Source organism: Linepithema humile, chromosome 6 (assembly GCF_040581485.1).
Source record: "Linepithema humile isolate Giens D197 chromosome 6, Lhum_UNIL_v1.0, whole genome shotgun sequence".
NCBI classification, from domain to species: Eukaryota; Metazoa; Arthropoda; class Insecta; order Hymenoptera; family Formicidae; genus Linepithema; species Linepithema humile.
This window is the reverse complement of record NC_090133.1, coordinates 5392575-5415399: the sequence shown is the minus strand read 5'-3', so window position 1 is coordinate 5415399 and position 22825 is coordinate 5392575. Positions and strand designations below refer to the sequence as shown.

Below are 22825 nucleotides of genomic sequence, written 5' to 3'. Positions count from 1 at the left end.
TTTACCCGACGACCAACTTTCTTTTCTTCCCTGTTTTACTTGACTATTTTTCTGGTAAATAACACGAGGGCAGGCGCGTTTTCATCAACTGGACCGATCAAGCGGAAGGGGTAGCTTTCGAACAATCAGTCGCAGCCAGCGTCAGAGAGCGAACGATGTAAGCCTCTCGTGTGCGCCCTCCCCTTCCTCTCTCCCGAAAGGGGACACGCGTCCGACGATCGCGCAGGCAGTCCAAGGCCCTCGATAATCGTGTAATTGAATGCTAACGATGCTGAAATGTTGATAGAACTCGCTCGACTGCTCCACAAATATGCTCTTCAGCGGCCGGGAGCGGACAGGCAGGCCTGTTTGTACGGCCTCTGTGTGTACCACGCCGCTAGACGAAGGTTACCAGGCGTGCACAATGAACGAGTGCTCTGAATGAGCCACGCCACGCCGTGCCGCTACCAACCAACCCGATCGGACGCGGCCGGGCTCGCCGCGGAAATTTTCCCAACACTGATTTGGTATTCGCGCTTGATTAAGTGCAGCGCTTACACGACGAGCGCGCTCGCTGGCCGCGAGCGCTTCGCGCATTCAGATGTATTTCGGTTCTTTCAAAGGCGAGCTTTCATTTATTAAGAAAGAGCTCTCGCGTGAATAGTTTCAATTCTGTTTAGGTCTGAATTAAATTAGCAGAATTCAGGATCTTTAGATAAAGTTGATCTTCTGATAGCGATCATTTTTTACAACTTTTTTTCGTAATTCTTTAGATTTTAACTTCTCAAAGTGAAATGTACTTGAAATTAAATAAGCTGTAAGGTTTCATTGCTTTATTTTAACTTAAAAAATCTCGCTTTTCAAGAGAATGAAAATCTCGGAAATCTTCTAATCTCTCGCCGATGCAACAAATGCCGCGAATGATACGTTGCAATATATTGTACAAGCTGACCGTGCCGAGAGCAAATATTACGTCAAAATTTTTCGACGATATTGCGGAAATGGCAGTAAGAGATGGAAGTACAATCCCGAATTAGTCCGAAGAGAGGTAAAACACTTGGCGAAATAAAAAGAGCACACCAGTTTCCCGGCTAAACCGCCGGAACGGGCGGAACGTACAGCGAAATGGAGTCAGCCGGGAATGACGATGGCGGATTAGCCCGCAGGCACGTGCTGCGGACACCATTCTCCACTTCGCTTGAGTGCTCGAAAATCACGTTCGCGCTGAACTCAGCTCGAAAACAGACTACGGCGATATTCGCGCGAATCGCGTCCGCGTCTCGATTCCTGTTGCCTCTTCCAGTGCGGACGAGTCCGCCCTTTATCGTGCCGTACCCTTCGTGTGCGAAGAAATCGATCCACCCTTTCAGCGATCGCGTCATCTCTTTCGCGGATGACTTTCGCTCGGTCGTCACTTTTGCACGATACCCGTGTTCGCTCCCGATAGTCCTTTAGGGGTTTGCGAAAAACATATGAGTTGATAGCGACGGATAACAAAGTTCTGTGAATAATACACTTGGCAATTATTTTATAAATAAAATAGTAGAAAATAAATTACGGCTTGTTAAACTCTGAATATTCTCTCTGAACATGTACACATATGGGTATATTATATTCGTGGATTCATTATGACGAATAGAACAAAGGGTTGAGAAAGGGTATAACAAGAGGATTTATTAACAAGGATTATGAGGGACCTTAACGCAAGACAGTTGGCATTTCCTGGGAGTTCTTGCTTCTAATTCTGCGACTATCGTTTTCTCATAACAAGACAAATGCTGTTAACTGTGTCACTAATTTAGATATGCACCATATTTATACACACACAAAAAAAAAACTAATGCAAACGAATTATATGATTTGGTTTAAAAAAACAATCTTCATATTTTGAAAGAGGCTCTATGTAACGATAGAACAAAGTTATATTGACCGCGAGATGACCTCGTGATGCAGCAAGTTGATTCAAAATATGTGTTTCAGTAATCATCAGTTTCGGAAATTACACGAGAGATTAAAATGTGGTATTCTGCATAACCCGATTGTTTCAAATTCAGGAGGAAGTATAACGGCTTCGAATGTTCACGAGAATTGCATTGGTATATTAACTATACGCATGTCAGTAATCAATGTTTAACACGTGAGAGAGAGAGGATGGGGGTTTACCAAGTTATGTCGCGGTTTGCGGTGCACCGAGGGCTATCGTGCACCACATTCAGATGCGCGTAGTGCACACGCGTACAAGCGAGCGATATATTGCTTGTTCTAACATAACATTATCGAATTTCTCATTTGCAAGCAACCTCTTCAAGTTTACAGTAATCGTGATGCATAAAAAAATATTTTTGTTTAAAACTATAATTTTCCCACAATCAAAAGAGTTGATAAAAGAAGAATATTAAATGTGTTATATTGTGCATAAAAAAACTATTTATATTATATATTACACGTATTTATAAAATTTATGAATAAATCTAAATCAATTTTTGTGTAAAATAAATCTATTTTATCGTGACTGGTTAGACTTTTTCTCGGTATAAAATATGACTTTCGCATTTATCTCTTCTCAATTTGATACTATCAGTTATCTAAAATCACAATTTTCCTTTGTTCGTGCAAATAAATTAAAAAATTCACGAATAAATGGCATATTTTACAAATTCCAATAATTATACAGCAGTGTAGCGATAAAAGGATTATAGTATAAAACTGATACTGATATTCAATTAAGTTTTTATTTTAATAAATGGAGTCAGTTTTAATATCTGAAATATGCACATAAATAAAATAATACGTAAAAAAGAAAAACAGTTTATTGTTCTTTTTATTTAAAAAATTGCTAAATGTTTCATTCTGCATATTGGTCAAAGCGATTTTGTATCATATGATCTGTCATCATTTTTAGCGATTCTTTTATTAATTTTACACACGAACAAAAATGTACTAAATGTTTGTAAATTGATTAAAACTTATATTTTTATATCAGTTTTATATTAAAAAATCACTTAGAAAAGCAATTTATTTAATTCTACATTTGAAGGCTATCTTTAATCATTGAAGTAATCACGAAAGTTGCATCGACAACTGCGGACAACTGATAGATAAAATTTATAAATATAGATTTTTGTTTCATAAATTGTTTTACTAATTCTTCAATTATTTTATATGGATAAACGAACAAGCGAACGAGCAGCTGTTCATTGCAATTTATTCATTTGAAAAATGCTTAAATTTCGGAGTGAAAAAAATACCGGTCGACAGTGCTTAATAAACGAGGCGACAATTTTTAAAACGCGCGATAATACCAGGATATCTCGGCAGGATAATGGTGCGTGCCAGCGACGTTAATTACGCTCCTACGGCGTTTGCAAGTATAATTTTCGAGTGTCGACACGCACACGCGTGCGAGAGCGTGTTCCTATGCAGATTTATATTCCGCGGACGCAGAATAATAAGAATTCGTTCTCATCCCGAATCGATTCGACTCGACCTCAAGCATCGATCCTTTCCATTAAAAACGTGGCGTGCACGAAAATTCTTTAAGTCGCTTATAAAGAAAATCTAACTTTTATAAAAATCTATAAAGCATACTTTAATTTTTGATAAGACAAGTATGAGAATTTTTAGGGAATAATTTAAAATTTAAAGAGATAAAATTCAAGTTCTTACTTTTTCGAACACTTCGCGGACTAAAGTATTGAAAATTTGATAGCTGAAAGAATTGAAATCTGAGAATATGTGCGCGAAGAGAAAAAAGTGTCTAGTCGACGCCGAGTGGAAATGAAGTAGAAACTATCTCGCTGCAAACAGCTACGAATCGTGGATGTCACACCTCGTAAGGGGATATCACTGGAATCCAATTTTTTGAGTTACATTTAATCTCGGCAATAACCGGCGTTGTTTGGCCGATTGCATCGGCTGTAAATGAGCGCGGGGCGGGTATAATGCGCTTGGCCCCGGAACGACCCGAACTAGGGAAGCACATTAATATACCTAATGGTACTCCGGAACTTGGCTCCGGCCACCCCCCGAGACAAAACTCCCTTAATTGTGCCACTTCCGTTCGAGCGAAAATTCAACCGGTAACCGCGTTTACCTGCCGAGATTATCAGCCGGTACCTGACGGTGCGTCTATTGATAGACAATGTTGGAAAATAACAGGTTGTTTGAATAATACAGAGTAAACGGTATAACGTACTGATAGATACGTGCGTATATATACGAATGTCCTGAAACTATTTCATGAAAGATTAACAAACTAATCTGTTTATTAATTCATTGTTTTATATTTTGTATCTCATAGTGTGTTAAAGCTTTCAAAAAATTCTCTAGATATTTCAATTTTTTGATTATTCTTTTAATGTTCTAATCTTTGAATTATTGAGAACTTGAAATATTATAAGCCTGTATTTTTGTATTCCGGATTTTTTATCTGCTTTAAAATTTATCTGCTTTAAAATTTAAAAATCTAAGTGCCTAACATTTTAGAAATTTAAAAATTTAAAAATTTTTTAATTAATAACATAAAATTTCAATGATGGATAGTAAAAGATCATAAAATTTGTATAGCATTTTATTTTCAAAAGTTGAAATATTAGAATTATAATATTAGAATAATATATTAGAATTTAAAAGAAACTCTCAATAACTCTCAAAAACTTCCAAAATAAAAAAGATTTAATACTAAATAAAAAGATTTGGTTATGATTTTAATTTCTATGAAATCCAAAAATTTTTAATTTAGAAAGATCAAAAATGTAAAAACTTGAGCGAAAAAATTCTGCATTAACTGTCATATTCCTTTATACGCTGTAAACGCTGAATAGCACCGTTTAGTAATTATAGCGGAAAAAATCATGTTGATTTACAAAAATATTGCCCAATGCCACCCACGTCACTCCCACAGCACTATTTAGTAACCCCCAAACCCCTCGTCTGGCTTCATCATTTATTCTCCAAGGGCGGCGTAATAAAGCTCGGCAGATATCAAGCCCGATAGAAGTCGGCGTAGCTGCAAAACGATCCCCGTGACTCGCTTATCCGGTCTTGTATGTAAATGTTGACATGTTTTCTGAAGCTGGAAACACACACACATACACGTACACACTCACACACTGTGACACACCTGCGCGCATGCCGCAAAAGGAAAGTCGTGTTATCTCATGTAAATCTTCACGGTAGCGCGATAAGCGTGAATTTCACCGCTCGCTTATTAATATTTATGTCCGGCGTTAAAGGGGTTGGCGAGGGCAAGCCAACGTCTACAGGCCATTTCAAAAGTCGTCGACTAGTTCGCCGAAGTTCATTCTACTAATAAAACGATTAAAACGCCTTTGTTAAATTTCTAAATTACTCGGTTTTCGGATTTTAGATCTTTATCTTAATCAAAATTTTACGAGTTTAATTCCGGAATTAAAAAAATAAAAGTTAAAAATATTTGTAGCTTTATCAAGATTGAACAATAAAACAGAATGCCTTGAACGACAATAAATTTCACGCACGTTTAATTTGCAAATAATTATTCTGGTCATTCGTCTGAGAAACACACGAAACCATTTCGAGTCGCGAGAGGAAGTCTCGCTCTACAAAATGCACTGCGTTACTGTGCACCCTGCTGCAACGAGCAAACCTAATTTACACAAACCGCAGGAAATGAACGCACGAAGGAGATGAAAGGGAGAGGAAAAGGAGGGAAGGAGGACATGTTAAGGCTGTATTTCCATCTGCAAGGATAATATCATTGCTTTTGTCTCGATTTTTTAGCACAAATTTGATATCTTGTGCCTTTAATTAACGTACATTATTATTATGGACATACTAGGTATCTGTTAAGACATATACTTATCATTCGTTGATTTTATCGCATGTAAATTATCGAAATCAAAAGTATATTGAATAACATGCGGGGATATTAAAAGTTCTGTCTACCTTTAATTATATAAAAATAAAAAATGGATAAAGCAAACTTTAAAAATGGAAGAATTAAAATAAAATTTTATATTTAAATTTTTTGCAAATTTTTTTAGCATGTATTTAATATGCGTCAATCGAGTATCAATTGTTGAATTTGTCAAAATTACGATTGTTTTTCTTTAAATACTCGTTCAAATAAAAAAGATTTAAGTATGAAAGCACATCAAGTTAAGCAGGAATAACTGACAAAATTGGCGAAGAAAGAAAAAACATAGGTTGGTAAAATTTTGGCTCTTGCCGCATGATCGCGAAAAATCTGCAATCACGTGATCTCGATGGGGGGCGAGAAGAGGATTTAACGGACGGACAATGAACGGACGATCCTGCTTGAATGGCGTGTTGAAGCGCACTCGAAACCGAGCCGAACAATTCACGCGTAATTCTCGTAACTGCGATATTCGCGTTTCGCTGCGATTTCCGTCTCGACGAGGTCGGATTTGGCTTCCCTGCTCGTTCCGAAGATCTCGCTTAAGGCTCTCAGCGTGATTTGAATCGCAGAATTCAATTCGTGTAAAATAATAAACTTCTATTCGACGTCTTTTTCTATTTCGTCCTTTTCTCGTATGAATTTTATTAGATAATTACCCGGCTTATTATATTATGTTATTATATCACTTCTCCAAATTTAACACATCTCGAGAAGAAAATAAAAGGGAGACGGCATAAGTTTAATGTTGATGTGTAATTCGCTCTAATATTAGCATGCATAGTGCATTATATTGTACACACCAAAAAAAAAAGGTATTTTTCGCTCAATGTCGTTTACGTTTTATATATTAAAAAACATTATTTTAAAACATTAAAAATTTGTATTATAAGATTAATTTATATAATATAATTCTATAATTAATTGTGATAATAGAAAAATATAGGAAAGGAAGGATTACAATCCACGTTGGTTTGCGATGGTAATGCCATCTCAACCCGGGTACACCCGGTGTATGTCGCATTAAGCGCTGCGCGACATCGCACCGGACTAATTGGAAGCGGTTAATGAGGTGACGCATTTTTATTGTTCTTCCGGCTTGTTAAGCGACCTGTTTGCTTCCGTAACACGTACGCCGGGAGCCCCGGGAAGGCGCAGGGATAGCTGGGAATCCCGCGGATATCCTGAAATTGTCCCGCGCGAATACCTCGCGCGAATCCCGGAAACGCTAGTGGAATATTTTTCGCGGCTTTGCCGAGCCGGTGGATTATCGACATCGGCGCTACACATGTGCGTTTATTCACACACGCGTCTTCGTTTAAATAAACCTGTCCGAGTGAATTTATAATTAAATCAGCTTAATAAATAGAAATAAATGGGCAAAAAGACGATGGCGTTATACACGGACATGCTCCAGCGAAATGATACGTATAGCTCATCAAATATTATCTTACACAAGAAATGAATTAACTCTTTCTCTCTCGCAGTAACACTTTCGCGTAAATTAAGTTGCAAAGAGCTAAATCGTCGAAAATCAACACGTAGGGATTATTTTTCAAATATATATTTTCTCAAAATATAACAGATGTGTCACGTCTGTGATTGATTTTGTTCTAAAATGTTCATATCTTTTTCGTAAAAATCAATATAAATAGATTGATGATAGATTTGTACACCGTTTTATAAGTTTTTAACTGGAAATTTCAAGCCATTTTTTTAAATAATAATTTTAAATAATAAATTTATTTAATATTTTATATTGGAAAAGTGTGTTTAAAAAATGTTAAATAATATGCACGACTTTATTCCAATATGTAGTTTAAAATACAAGGCAATGTCTAACAATGCAAAATATTCAAAAAATTTAAAAATATGTATTTTAATAATAAACAATAAACACGAATGCAAATACACAAAATATTTATCAAGACAGTTAAAATATTACAAAAATCAAAATGACATTCTAGTTAACGAACATTGAACGTGAGGGTTGATTGGTTTTTACTTTAAAATAAATGACCTGTTTGTTAAAAATTGATATTTTCATCTCCGAATGCAATTTTGAATGTTGCTTCAATTACTCTTTTAATTCGGAGTTTTAACTTTCCGCACTGTGCTTGTGTATAATTTATTTCGTCTAGTTTCGATTCATTGCGTCAACTTATTTTTGCATAATGCTATTTGTTTATTATTTGCTTTATTTTGTCATAACGTCGTAACGTCGTTATAAAAATTGGTCATAAATATCTTATTATGTCTCATTATCTCTCCACTTAAACAGGATATCCAACAAAACAGTAATACGGTATGTTGAAAACGGTAATACGAATCTCCGGGGAGAATTGAGATCTGATTGCTGGAATATTTCGTGTTGGTAATCAAAGATTTGTGAAACAAGATGTGTAATTAAATTGGCACTAAAAAAAAAAGAGCGAGAAAACCGTGCACGAGTCAGCATTCGTTAGTTGTGTGTACGCAACGAGAAGATACGCAAAGCTTGATGGTGCCTCGTACTACTTTTCCATAAGCTACGTTATTTACGGAAAAAGGTATTCTCAATGCATCGTGACTTTAAAAAAAACGACACAACTTGAAACAAATATTTTCCAACGTGATTAATGTTTGTCACAACGTCAAAATATCTAAATTTTCATTTTTAAAAGTGAAATTATTATCACTCTTGTAATTTTGCCGATGCACTTTAATAGATGAAATTTAAACATTCTGAAATTACATTAATCGAAAAAAAATTGGTTTTTAAATTGTCACTTTACACAAAAAGATAGTAATTGCGTATAACAAAAAACAATGGATACAATGATAATAGATAATGTAATACGAATGAATCTCGAATGCATTCCGCAATACATTTTTAGTCTCCTTTTTTTTCGTTAAAAGTGGTTTTTGACGCATGATATTCGGCGACAAGGCCTCGCGTAACCCGGATTTCTGGTCAGGATGAGGACGCAGGAGATTGACGGCTGCATTAAAAGGACGACAAGCGAAGGACCTGGAAAATCCGCGTGCAGATATTACGCGACGTTCTCGAGATATCGTGTTTTTCTATCGTATTCCGCGAGACTTTGCGTTCCAAAAATTTGATTTGATCGTGAACGGGAATCTGTAAAATTTATTTTCGTATACGTGTACGTTTGATACGTACGATTCTATTAACACTAGAATTTTGATAAAATTTTTTATGATTGCAAGAATATATACATATTGAACACGAGAGAGAATCTCATATTCGTAAAATATATATTGTATTCAAAATGATTCAATGTTGCTATCAGTTGTTCTGATGTTTACCACTATCTTTTGATTAAACATCAACGAGGATTGATCTGACTTCTTTATCAAAGGCTACAAACCTTTGGTAGAATACAAAATCTTATGGATTCTTTATTTTCTCAAGAGCTTCCTTGATGTTAGATCATTTCGATGTGTAGATAGAGCTCGTGATGGTTAATTCATGGCAACATTCCACTCAATTTCTTGGACTTTGACGGTCCAATCCTGTTTACGAGAATGTCCTCAATTTTAGTTTGTACGTAATATTCTTTTATTTATTTCAAACAAAGATCTCCAGAGAATAAATTCGTTCTTTGATGGATTGCAAATAATAAAGCGGCAGTTAAATATCGTGTACTCGATTCATCTTCTCAACAAGTGAAAACTATAATGAATATCTAAAAGCAAAGTTATTGCAGCATCTCGATTAATTCTAATTTCAGCTGTATATGAAATCATTCAAGCTGTTCACCTTTGTTCTACATAAATGTACTATGCTTATGCAGCGTTTACTGTGCAAAACGAAGTTTAACTAATCTGTGAAACTGTTTCATGTTTAGTTTGTTATATCCAAAGTTTACCCTAAAATTAATTTCAAGATGACTGGATATTTCAGTTGTTCTTGAGTTTAGTTTAATATCAATTAAATACGTCTTCTCTTTAGTCAGCGAATTCTTGAAAACTGTCTTTTTTTCCCTTTCTATTTTCTTGAACATTACATATCTTTTTTAAACGATTTATTTTAAAGTTAATTTTGAACTAATACGAAATAGAACCAAATTTCTTTAATATCTTGACATTCGTATTATTTTTATCAAAATACCTTTTGATCATAATTTCTAAGATTCAACTTCAGCTGAAATTACTGAAGCGCTAAAAATGATCGAAAATTGAAGTCGATTAAATTGGTACACTCGAAAAATTTTCGAGATCTTCCTCTTTCACTTTCTTTGTCGGAGAGAAAAGAAAGAAAGAAGGCAGTGAGGAGCTGACAAAAGGAGAAAGGGGAAAAGATGCGACTTAGTCTGTGAAAAGGTATCGACGTTTGCCGGGACGCTATCTGTCGTGGATAATGCATCAGCTGCTACAAAATGTCTCTGCCGTTTCTTTCTTCTCGCGGCAAGTACTTCCTATGTCGAACATTGAGCTAGATTATTGGAAGTATAACTGCAATTAAATTCTTAACCAAGACATGAGAAGACACGAAATGAGACATACTTTTTAACGAGCTTGTTAGAATTTTTCTTAAAATCTGTCAAATAATAGTTTTCAAGCTTACATTTTTCAAAAATATTTTTAAGACATTTTTTAAATTAATTAAAGAATCTAGTAAATTGCAGTTTGATGGAATCTCAAGCATTTTATATTTTCGTGAATATAATTCGTGAATGTATTGCTGTTGTCTAACTCTTGACATCTTTCTGACAGCACGTCATGCTGTCGCATCACTCGTAGTTCTCGAATTCGTCCATCAAGATACAAACAATCGTGTGTCATACGTCCGTACACAATTTAACGCAATTACGGGGTTTTTTTTTTATTCTGCACGTATGCCTCGCGCAAGTTAGCCTCTGCAAACATGCGACCGCTCGTGAATTCGCGGTCACGTTCCGCGCGTAAAATACGCTCCCGGCGCTTTCGGGTTTATACGACGAGTTTAGGGTTCATCGGCATCTTAAGGCTAGGATAAAGCGGTCCTTTGAATGAAACTCCCCTCACTCGAAGATTTATGCGCGCCACGCTGAGAAAAATCGAGCAGCGGGGATGAGATGGTGCAACTACGTGCCAAAGAACACTAGGATCTACTTTGAGTAGATTGTCGACAAATTTTGTATGATGAGCGTTGAAGCTTCATACCGCAAGGTGTTACATACATAATGTTGTACATAATAAATTTATAGCGTATTAGTGCTTAGACAGCTTCTACTTCCTGCAGAAATATAATCTTCATACAACATATGCAAAGGTATGCGTACAATAAATTGCTTTCAATGAATAAAAATACGCGATATCCTGCTCGCTTCCATTATTAAAAACATATGATTAAAAATTTTATTCGAAATAAACTTTTACAAGTAAAAATTTTTAACTCACCAGTCGTTGCCAGTCTTGGTGATGTTTTGCCGCTTGCGTCCAGTCTGATGAGGTTTCGGCTCTGCTACCATGTTTACATCTACAAACGAAATAAAAGTATTGTTATTATATAAAAATCAAAACAGTAAAACATGTAAAATTGAAAGGATACGATTGATTAATGTATTTGACAATATCAAAAAATAGCTAGTATTATTAAGTAAAGAATGAAATGCTAAAATTGAATATACATTTTTCTTTTTTCTAGAGTTATATTTTTTATTTAGTAATAATTTCTAATAATATCACCGCATCTAAATCATTTTACATTAATTTTTTATTTTAAGTTCTAAAGTACAATTAGTGAATCGCAAACTCTATTAATATGATTCAATAACCAATTATATAATAAAATTAAAAATTTTCCATTTTAGATTTAAAACCTAGAAGATAGACTAAATCAATATCAATATTACTATTAAACTAATAAATGAAGTACGCGTTTGAAGAATAATATATTATTTAAATTTTGCGAGACATCGAGATTATTTCAGATCTACTAGTAATTTAATAAATGAAATATAATAGATTTTGATTTTATGTCTGAACCAAGAAGAATGATGTCAATCTATTTTGCAAACCTTTCTAAAATACATATATAATAATCGTTTCCTTTACACATACTAAAATTTGTCAATTTTCCCGGATACGTTTTTATCACTTTTAAAATGAACCAGTCGCATAATAATCGACCGCCAAATGACGTGGATTGCGAAAATCGACTTGCAAACACGCTCAGCGTATCGCAGCACAAGCGCAAAGCGTTTTCATCGTTGCGCTGCACCGCTTTGCAGTCCCCCGACGGCTTACGCAGATTAATAAAACGAAGACGGCGACGAAGCGCGAAGTTTCCGCTCAGCGTTTCCGCAAACAGTTATTAATTTCGCTTCCTTTGAGCCGGCCCGTAGCGAGATTGATAATGAATGCGCCGCGACGTCGCCGGGCGATCAAGCGACAAGGATTTCTCATTCTTCTTGTTTTCGTCGGTAACTGAGCGGTCGCCGTATTCATCGTACAGAGTGATTCAAAAGTCGCGCAACAGGTGTGCAACGATATTGATCCGTGCGTTATTCTATAGCGACTTACGATCGCATATGTATTTTTCTGAATGTCGACAGCGCGATAAATTAGCAGATTATAAGTCATTGCTGTGCAGAATCATTAGACTTTAGAATTATAAGTAATTATACGCGCACTGCGATGAGCGTAATAAAAGCGAGCATGTCACAAGACAAAGTATAAAAATAAAATGTAATTAATTGTACAGCGCTGCGTATTATAAATGTCAAAGAATAAAGCCCGTGGCGTTTTTCCAGGATAGCGATATGTAGGATATTTCTAAAATCAATGTTAAGGATATATCAAGAAAGGAAGAAATAGCATGCTAGAAAGCGGAGATAATGGCCCTTGCCGCAGGCAGGAAGATGAAACGACAGAACCGATAAGGAAGGAAATATCAAGGGTGATGAAAAAGGAAAGATAAAATGGAGAGAAAGTAGAGAATGCAGGAAAAGCGATAGAGTAAAGAAAAACTAATATAAAAGAGGAGAAACAGTTCCAATTCGATGTAATTGTTCTTTTTACCTTGCAGCGAAATGGAATAAGTAGAAAAAGTGAAGATTGAGCAGACAAAAGCAAGAGAGAAGCAATTTTATTAAAATAAATTGATGCCCGTGTCAAAAATAGCATTAAAAAGAGAGAAAAATATACAAATATACTTTTTTATTAATTTTATTATTGAATTTAATGAATCAGAACTTAAAAATTAAACTGTCGAAAGGAATAAATTAATGTTAGAACGGACAACAAGTGCATTAAATCTTCGTGGAGGAAAAACGCGCGCGAAAGATCTTTTCCTTTGGAACACTCTCTATTTTATGAAAGTCAGAACTCGCAATCTCTGAGCGAAATTAAAATAATCATAAATTTAGAAACAAGCACACTTCTTCGCGTCACAAATCGCTTTATCCTGAAAACATTTTCCATCACGCCTGCTACCGCCGCAAGACGTTTGCTCGTATCCGTGTCGCTAACTTCCGGACGTTCTGCAAACCGTTGGGGTCCTGTAGCAACCCCCCTGTCCCCCCTCCCCTTTCACCGCTACCCGTTCACCATTCCAAGCCCTCGCAGGGGCTGGTTTGTGGATGTTCCTTGTTAGAGTAGCGGGCTGATTCCGTTGTGTGCGCAGCGGTGCGCTTCGTCCTTTGTGTGAGCTAACCAAACACCCCTCCCCCGCGCAACCGCCCCGTACCTTATCCTCATCCCCCTCATCCTTCTGCTTCTCCATTATCGCGGCTACTTGCGCAAATTGTTTACACGTCGGTCCGCGAGCATTTCATGAGGCCGTCCGAAAATTGATGATTTGGTAGATGTTTGTTGCACTTGGTGGGGGGGAAAGTAGAGGGGGGAGGGGGTTGATTTATTAGAGGGAGAGGCAAGCCGTGTTTCACGGAGCCACTGAAGACGCTGGATAAGACTGCTTCAAGAGCTAAAGCGAAGGTGATGTCGAAATATGTGTTCGCGAACGCGTTAAAGTTTGTGTAATAAAGCTATTATTTCTGCTCGGTTTTCTTTTAACTTATTGATAATTTTGTTTGCAATTTATTTTTTTCACAAATGACAATTGATTATCCAACTGAACTAATGTCGTACGTCTGAGAATCCATCGAGAGAGATGCAATCGGTTTTTCGCATGAAAGTATTGGATTGCTGCTTGTTCATAACGCAACAAAGCTGCAGTCGCTCGTCGCAGAATGCTGCAGACGACAAACGCTTTCGCGATTGTTTTTCTCGATTCGATTTCCCTGGATCGAAATGCGAGGATTGATTTATTGGTAATCCACTTCCCCGCTTAGCGGAAGAGAAAATCCGGGCGTCAAGGGGTTAAATGCAGCGCGGCGGAACGAAACTCCCGACATTCGCCACCGCGACGCAGCTAATCGTTGCGGGCGTCGGCGTCGCCGCGAAGTTTAGTCGATACGCGGGTGTACGCGGATGCAGTAACACGCGAGAGAGAGAGAGTGAGATAGAGAGAGAGAAAGAGCGAAAGGAAGAGGGGAGAAGAGAAAGAGAGAGAGAGAGAAAGAGAGAGAATACGGTGACAGAGAGCGAGCAGAGACACGGAGAGACAGGAGAGAGAGGAAGTCGAGTATCGATGTCATCTCCAGCACGCGGTTGAAGGGTGATTCCTATATTGCGTTGTGAATTGTTCCTCGAACTAACCGCTCAGCGGTGAGCGAGTGCGAACGCGCGGAAGCGGGAGCGAGAACGAGAGCGCGAGCGGGCGCGGGCGAAGCCGAGCGGAGTCTGTAACAGGCAGCGACGCTAATGGAATATGACAACGCGAGGCGAATAATAATCGGCCGTTTCTCCGTCGCCGAACTTCGTAATAAAACGAGCATTGTCCATGACGTTTCGTCGCCGACAGCGTCGCGACGTCACGACGGACGTCGTCCCGCTGTTCGCGGATTTTTCAAGTGTTTTCGCGTGCACAGTCGCATTAACGATCTTACTCGGCAATAATTTATATTCCGCCTATTGTTTCTACAAGACTTTTTTTTAACAATTCGAGAAGTAGGTTTCTCTTTCATAAAAATTGTGTATCACCTTATTTTGTAATTTTTAACTGTGCTCAAAGCAGTTAAATAATAAATAATCCATTTTTCCAGAGATTTCACAAATTTCAGATATATTAATTATAAATCTTTAGTTTAAATTTGAATTTAGTTTGAAGCGGATTTTACTTTAACAGATATGCAACTTGAAAATCAATACTGCAAAGATCTAATATTGAAAATTTATAATTTGCGACAAAGATGATGGATATCTACGATATCTGTAAGGAAAAGCAAATTACATCACAGGAAGTCATGGAAAATTTATACGAAAATTATTGAATCAAAATTCATTCTCTGCGTTTCTGTTTTTACACATTCGAGAGAAAGAGAATTTATTTATATTATTTAATAATATATTAGAATCTATATATTTCTGTATTATACGCAAATATATGTAGTAATTGGTATCATATCATATGTACGATCTGTGTTATTTTATAACAATACACACATAATGAATTATATTATAATAATAATTTATAACTGTACTGTATTCCTAACTGCACTGTGTAGAATCAGCATCGAACATGAGGAAAATTAATCCTTTATTCAAACCGCTCAAGTGCATGCATAAATGCATTTAAATTAAAATATTCTATTTATTACATTTAAAGAACGCTAAAAATTTACATGTTGATGGAGGTTTTTTATAATGAAGGTATTTGTGAAGAAATGGCATCGCGTGTTATATCAACTTACAGGCAAAGTAATTAATGTATTAATTTAGTTTGTTATTATGACAACAATTATTCCATAACGTCAAGAATAATTGATAGGCTATGAAAATCGCTGATAATATGGCTTATTAATTTTATAACCGCGAGCCGTTAATCACAAGGGACGCCAAATTGTTAATTCATCAATTTATTTATGATCTTGCAGATCAAGTAATTAATATTGCACATGAGTTCAATCAGGCATATTTCGATATCCAATCGTATCGGAGCGATAATTTCATTATAGAATTTACACGAACTCGATAAATCTCATAAAATACCACGTAATCTAACGTATACGTATATTAATATACTCCTTAACACAATTTGATTATATTTGATTCTTGTTTCTAAGTTAATAACTTAATGAAACAATCAATAATTATTTTTACGAAATATGATATAAATATTGTATTATAGTTTCAATAATTTTTTAACTCTATAAGTAATAAATTTAATTTATTTGACTGCATAAATATGTAGATTGCTCAAACAAATTCCTTACCAAGATCAATATATTACTGAATTTAAAAAACTTGCCGAGTATTGATATTTTATATTGATATTCTTCTTATTCATAACAACGTCTTATTGTCACGCGACACTTTATTAATTTCATCTATTTAATTTACAAAAGGTTGCTCATTCACTTTCAATCACTTGTATCTTAAAAAGAAAACATTTGCAAATCCATATGTGTAAAAAATTTTTTCTAATCTTGCAATTATCAGAAGAAAAAAACTAAACTTTAGACATGCAGTTTTTCAGCAGCTCGTATATTGCTGCAAAGACTAATTAATTAAAATAAAAAAAACGGTCGATAGTAGAAGCGGGTTGGCGCGGCTGATTCTCGAATATCGCGCTCAGAGAACGCAGGATGGCGGAAGTTATCACCGTGTACACGCGCGGTTACAAGTTCGGCCGTTAAAAGCGCGCCCGGGTGAGTTTCGTACCAGCCAGTGCGACTCGCTCGGCTCGACTCAGCTCAGCTCGACTCGACATGCACGCATTACGCTATTAGCCCACGACACGACATCATTTCCATCGTTTCGCTACACTCTTTGCCGGAGGTCGGCCCTTTAATTGCGCCTCGTTATTTATAGCCGCAGTTAAAACTTGCTTGGCCGTAGAGCTAAACGGCGATACCCGGGTTTGTCTTGCCGCCTCTCCGGCGGGATAGATCGTTTGTCGCGGTCGACTTTGAAGCCGTCGCATAAATTATTCGGCAAATATTTTACGCCTTCATCTTGTTTAACCTTCTTCTCGAGAAGGGTAATGGAATTGCTGTAGTGTAATCTCGCCAGCGTATTTCAATTTTATGTAAATAATCCTCATTGCCGTGCTCGTGTGTTATTTTTATATATACATCTGATGCGATAAAAGTTATTTTTAGTCTTAACTTTTCCCTCACGTACATTCGTCATTTTTTCCACTTCTTTGGCTTTTATTATATTCCTTTTTATAACTCTTTATACGATTGCTTCTTATCTTTTCAACATTTTATCATCTCTTTCCGTCTTTTCCGCAATATTTCTCTGCTGTGCAATATGTCCTCTCTTCATATAATATGCTTTTTATAGATCCTTTGTCCATCGACCAATTTATTTCGTTATATTTCTATTTCTTGACCATTGAAAGTTAGTGGAGCTATGTACAAGTTTCTCATCATCATTCCTCTGAATTTTCAAGAGAGAGAGAATTTTTTATATATCAACGCGCACGTGAAACTCCAATCAATTAAAGAATAAATAAATACGTCAGTTGATATTTCGACAACAAGTATTTATAATGCACGCAGCTGACGATTTTTTACCGCGTTCTAACTGATAATAAGAGTCGGCATCAGAGAGAGTCGACTCTTTTTTAATCCCGCTAATCTCACGGCCGAAAAAAAGAAATCCGCGAATTTGCGCTGGTTGCCGCGAAAGGGCCCGCGGGGGCTAATCTTGGCGGGCCCTTTGTCGGCGGAAGTTCTTTTGTTTACTCTGCACGGGGGGAAGGGTGAGTTCTGCACGCGAAAAAGGGGTAGGCACTTATTAAGCAAGCCCGGCTTTGTGCGAGCCTTCAGCCATGCCTCCCTTCCTCTTTTGGGGGCGTCGCGACGTCCGCAGACGGATTGACCGGACGGTGAGCTCGGACGAGCGCGATGCAACATAAAAGGACTCCGCATTTCTGTTGAAATGCCGGCTCGAAATGTAGCCGGCGTTCAATACGGCGAACTTGAATGCGCCAGCCGTTCTCAATGGTGCCGGGCGGCATCGCATAAGGGATGGCGCGCTAATTATGGCGCTTGTACCGTGTGATTACAATGTATCGTAATGTTTTTTGCGTGCAATTATAATGATTTACGGTTAATTACCGCAATAATTTATGCGCCATTCGTACGCGCATATTTATTAACTGATTAAAATGATTTTAATATATCCAAATTTTTTTATTTTTTAAGATATTTATATTTCTGCAAAGAAAGATTTATATATCTTAAAAAATAAAAAATATGAAATTTTGCTCATTATTGTATTTATCTTTAATTGTAAATAATGTAATTGGCAAATTTAAAATTTTAAGTTTTCGTGAAATTTTTATATTTTTATTGCGATAAGTTTTAGATATTCCTTTTCTTTGCAAAGCCAATTACTAATAAAAGGGCCTTAATCGACTGGAACTAAATCCATACTTTCTAAGCAGTCACCATTTCGCGTGCGAAGTATGAAAGAGCCATCTAGCCGGTCAGCCAGTTTTAGAGAAAGTTTAGAAAAGATCAAAAATCAGCAAACTTAGAAAGTAGAGGGCAGTCGGGAGTATCTTCGGGTTTTACTCCTAGTTTTTAAAAAGTTTAGTATGGTTCGAAAATATTTTACTTCCCTTCATTCGTGTGCAAACTTCAAATTGAAGAAGCAAAAGTAAATTTTTCGAAAAAATTGAATTGAAATTTAATTCTCCTCCCAGTTTTGTAGTTAGAAATTTGAAGAAGAACTGTCGTTACATATGATACAGCTCTACTACTTATTTAGGCGCTACAATGTTTGATTGCTCTCTTTGAATATATTTTTTGGTGAATTTGCACCAGAACTTTTATTGAAAAGTAGCCGAACAAAATATAATTTTTCTATATAATTACTCGTTTTTTCAACCGTGGATTAAAGTTAACACATTGCGTGGTTTCTATTCCCAGCGTAAACTATTTATATGCTACGATGCGGAAGAAAAGATTTTGCTCGTCGTAATGCAGTCGTAAATTATATAAAACCGGAAAAAGACTCGAGATGTAATATTCTATTGGCGATGTCATATAAAATATAAAAAAAAACAAAAAAAAGTTTGCCGTCAACTTCGCTAAGAATGCTGAAAATCGCACACGGTCTTTTCTATTGTTGCCGTAATAAGCAGAGAAATTCCTGCTTTATCTAATCCTTCTTTGGCAAGAATAACGCGAAAACGAGAACGTGGTCATAAATTCAAACAGTTTCCCGACGACAGCGTCACAACGTCCTCGTGAAAGAGACACAGCATCCCGCCGGCATCGACGCCGGGTGCACCGCGGCTCAGCATCGCGACGCCGCGCGCCGTGGCGCATAATCGCGGCGTCCGCGCGCGCCTCACGCCTTTTGTAACTGCCAACGGGCCAATCTAAGTGACGTACGGCTTTGCGCGACCCCGCGACCTCATACCGCACCACCATAATCATTTCATACACAATAGCCGGACGCCGTTCGCAACGAGGCGCGCGCGAATGCTGCGGAGCGGGGGATCGGAGCGGCGCGACTGCAAGAGTAATGGATGCAATTTGTAGCCACCTCCGCCCCTATCCCTCCGCATTCCAGGGCAGCCAGCTGCCGCACGCGTGATCCGCGAATTTGCATGCGTGCCGCTAGCCCGCCAACCTCGCGCTGGCACGCAGAAGATGCCACTTTCGCAAGACGCAGTGTGTCACACAACTCTCTTCACCGCGTTGTCATCTCCGGCAAAAGCGGCAACAGAGACACAAATACATATTTCGTCAACTATATAAGTTCGAAAAGATGATTTTATTTTATCGATTTAAATATATACCGCGAAAGAAAATTCTCAATATTCTTTACAAAAAACGCAGACATGGTGGAAATCAATGTACCTTGTTTTCTATACAATTAATCTTTGTGATGTTTCAAATATGAAAGATGAGCCAATCACCCATTATGGCTAATCTCATTATTTCTGCATGTATTACTTTTGGGAAACTAATTTTTAAGTAAAGTAATTATAATTCAGATTTTATTTTAAACATGAATATATTATTTTCTCTCCGAGGAAATATCGATACGTTGTAATCTATTAATTAAAATCCCTGCTTTTAATGCAGAATATGCTGTAATTCAATTTTTCACACAATTGACAATGTATACATATTTTTGATAAAAACAAATAACACGTATTTTCCTTTGTACCTCGGATTTATTTATCGTCAGCATTTCGATTTTCGCGAAAGAGACAATATACATTCTACACGTTCACCTTGTAGCAGACTTTGCGATACAACGTAAAAAATATTTGGGGTCGCCGGGGGTTGAATCGATAGGGTTAGAATTTAGTTGGGAAGTCCGCGGGGGCAGGCGAGCGCACGTAATTACATGGAAAAAATTCCAGTCAGGAGGCGAGCGTTCTCGTTGTTGAGTTAGAGTCGCGTTGCGTGGCGTGCCCGGACTTAGAAATCGGCCAGCCAATCAGCCAATCACGTAGGTATCCGCGCCGTGGTTGCCTCCCGATCGTCCGGACCTACCGAAATCTCAGCGGGCCAATCGAGCCACGCTGGCACGCTTCCGCTAAATTGCGCACTATTTTTAAATATTAAGTCCGCTCCCGACGGAGAATGCCCGTTCGACCGAAACTTGCCGACATTCAAGTCGAGTCGCGACGGTTAATTCTTATCGGACATCGCCGAACGACCTGTACTTCCAAATTCAGCTCGGAGTCCGCTACAAAATGCCCAACGTAACATTATGTGTAATCTACTTATTTAAAAAGAAATGTACTTTAAAACATCGCGAATTTTTTTAACATATTTTTATTTATTTATTACATCTTTCGGAACAACATAGCGTTATATGACATCTCTTTTTCTCCTCTATATTATGAGATTTATTTGCGCTTTGCATTTACCGACATTTGTATCATCTTTTTATCACAAAACTCGCGCAACATTGGTCCTTCAAAAGCAATCACGCAACGCAATGGCGTGATTTTTCGCGACGTAGTCATATTGACGGCTTAAATCGGTTATCGGCGCGAATTCAAGTCGAGCGCTTCCGTAGGGCGAAAGCGCAAGAAGTTTAAAGTGTGTCGTCCTATAAAGTTTATCATTTAATTTTCCATTACTTTGTATTATTCGACGGTGGTTCGTAGACGAGGCGCATTAGTAAGCAAGGAATAATATCGATGCACCGACAAAGTTCGGAATTCGGATCGACTTGGCGCGATGCATCGAGCTACTTTCGCGTTATGCAATATTAATGCCCGCGCGTCACTTTAAAATACAAACACTTTGGGCCGCGCGTGAATAATGCATGTTGCTTCATTACCGATTCGCGTCGTTTCCCGATTTATCCCGCGAATCGCCGCGAGTTACTACCCTCTTTGATTTTACTCCCCCGCACGAAAAATTACCGTCCGCATAGTCGTCGGCTCGTCCCACAAATTTCTAGCATGACACTCGAACTTCGGTGATCCCCTTCGTAGATCCTTCGTAGATCCTCCCATCAGGCTATCCGCAACTATCCAAGCGTCTGGGACGTGCTTGACATTCCACGATAGAATGTGCTGCGGCATACGTCAAGAAGTGTTCAAATTTTCATCTAGCAATGCCAAATAGTTTATATAAATATGAACTGATCTAGTTGTGGATTTACTTTAACGAAAAAGAAGATTATAATTCTACGTAAAAAATTAATTGAAAAGGTAAAGATTTTTTTTCATAATTTATAATTTTAAAGGAGTTTGAAAATTGGAGAATAATATTTTTCATTACTTTTAATCTGGATTTTTTTTAATTATCTAGCATTAAAAAATATTAATTTATCTACTTAATAGAGCATGTTAAAAAAAGTATGAATCAAAAATTCAACGCTCCATTTAAAAAAATAATTTGATATCATTTTATATTCAACTATTTTGAGAAGTTTACAATTTCTAGAGTTACTATAAAATTGAAACCTAGAAAATTGTAAATTATTCTATCTGATTCGGATGTATATTTCCTTCAGAAATGTAGTTTGTATAGATGGTTAAATCTAATACCGAGATTGTGCTGAAAAAACGCAAAACTTGATACATATCGCTTGGAGTGGGTTTTCTGCATTATCCTCGCGGGCGATGCGCAAATTGCGAAACTTTTCACGCCCTGTTGTTATTGTTATTGTTGTCGTCGAGATAATTACGCGGCGGCACAATTAAATCGCACAACAATATCGAGTTTCGTTATCGATCGCACGCTGATCAACGGCGCGTTCGCCGTAACGTAACGTTTGTGTCGCATCATGTGTATGCGTATTAATGCTTTGACGACAAATATAACATTTCGCCCGAATTGCGCGAACGTACGCTTATACACGCACATAATTTACGCAGCCGCGCATCACTGAAAATTATCGACGAACGTAAACAATGTCAGGTCTTTATTTTTGACGATGTTTTTGAATTGCACGATGGAAAATATTTATGGAATATTAATGATTAAAATGACGAGAAAATTATAAGAAAATTGCCTGTGGAAATTAGATTTTGTTCGACAAAAATAGTTTTGTAATAAAATCTGTCGAACAATTCATATAAAAATTGCTGAAGTTTATAGCAATGAAGAGAAAAGCCGAACAGTAACTGCAGTAGAGTACTTGAGTAACAATAACTTGCACTACTTTAGGAAAGTAAACTTTTCCAATTCCGCAAAAATGACAACTGACAATCTCTTGCAGTTCACAATTTCGACAATCCGAAAGCAGTACGTACCTCTCAAAACAATATTTCGTAAATTCTTGAGAATAATTCTTAATAAAATGTACAAAACTTTGTAATAAAGCTAGTAAAAGAGTGTCATGTTTATCAAACACCTTTAATACCGTTCAATTAATAAGAAGTTAATTACGAATAGACAACGTAGGAAAAAGAAAGAAAATTTAATATAAGAGTAAGCTTTTCTGTCTTTTCACATTCGTGAAAGA

At 37.0% G+C, this 22825-nt stretch overlaps 1 protein-coding gene and 1 long non-coding RNA gene across 2 annotated transcripts in view; one reads left to right on the top strand and one right to left on the bottom strand.

The window, feature by feature from the left end:
• Positions 1-22825, top strand: part of LOC137000821 (uncharacterized) — a 199913-nt gene that overhangs the window by 117718 nt on the left and 59370 nt on the right. The window lies entirely within an intron of this gene.
• The window catches only part of LOC105677038 (uncharacterized), a 72862-nt gene that overhangs the window by 26991 nt on the left and 23046 nt on the right, over positions 1-22825 (bottom strand). The window contains exon 3 of the mRNA XM_012375347.2: positions 11261-11339. Within this exon, the coding sequence (XP_012230770.2) occupies positions 11261-11339 (79 nt within the window). The remainder of the gene's footprint in view (positions 1-11260; positions 11340-22825) is intronic.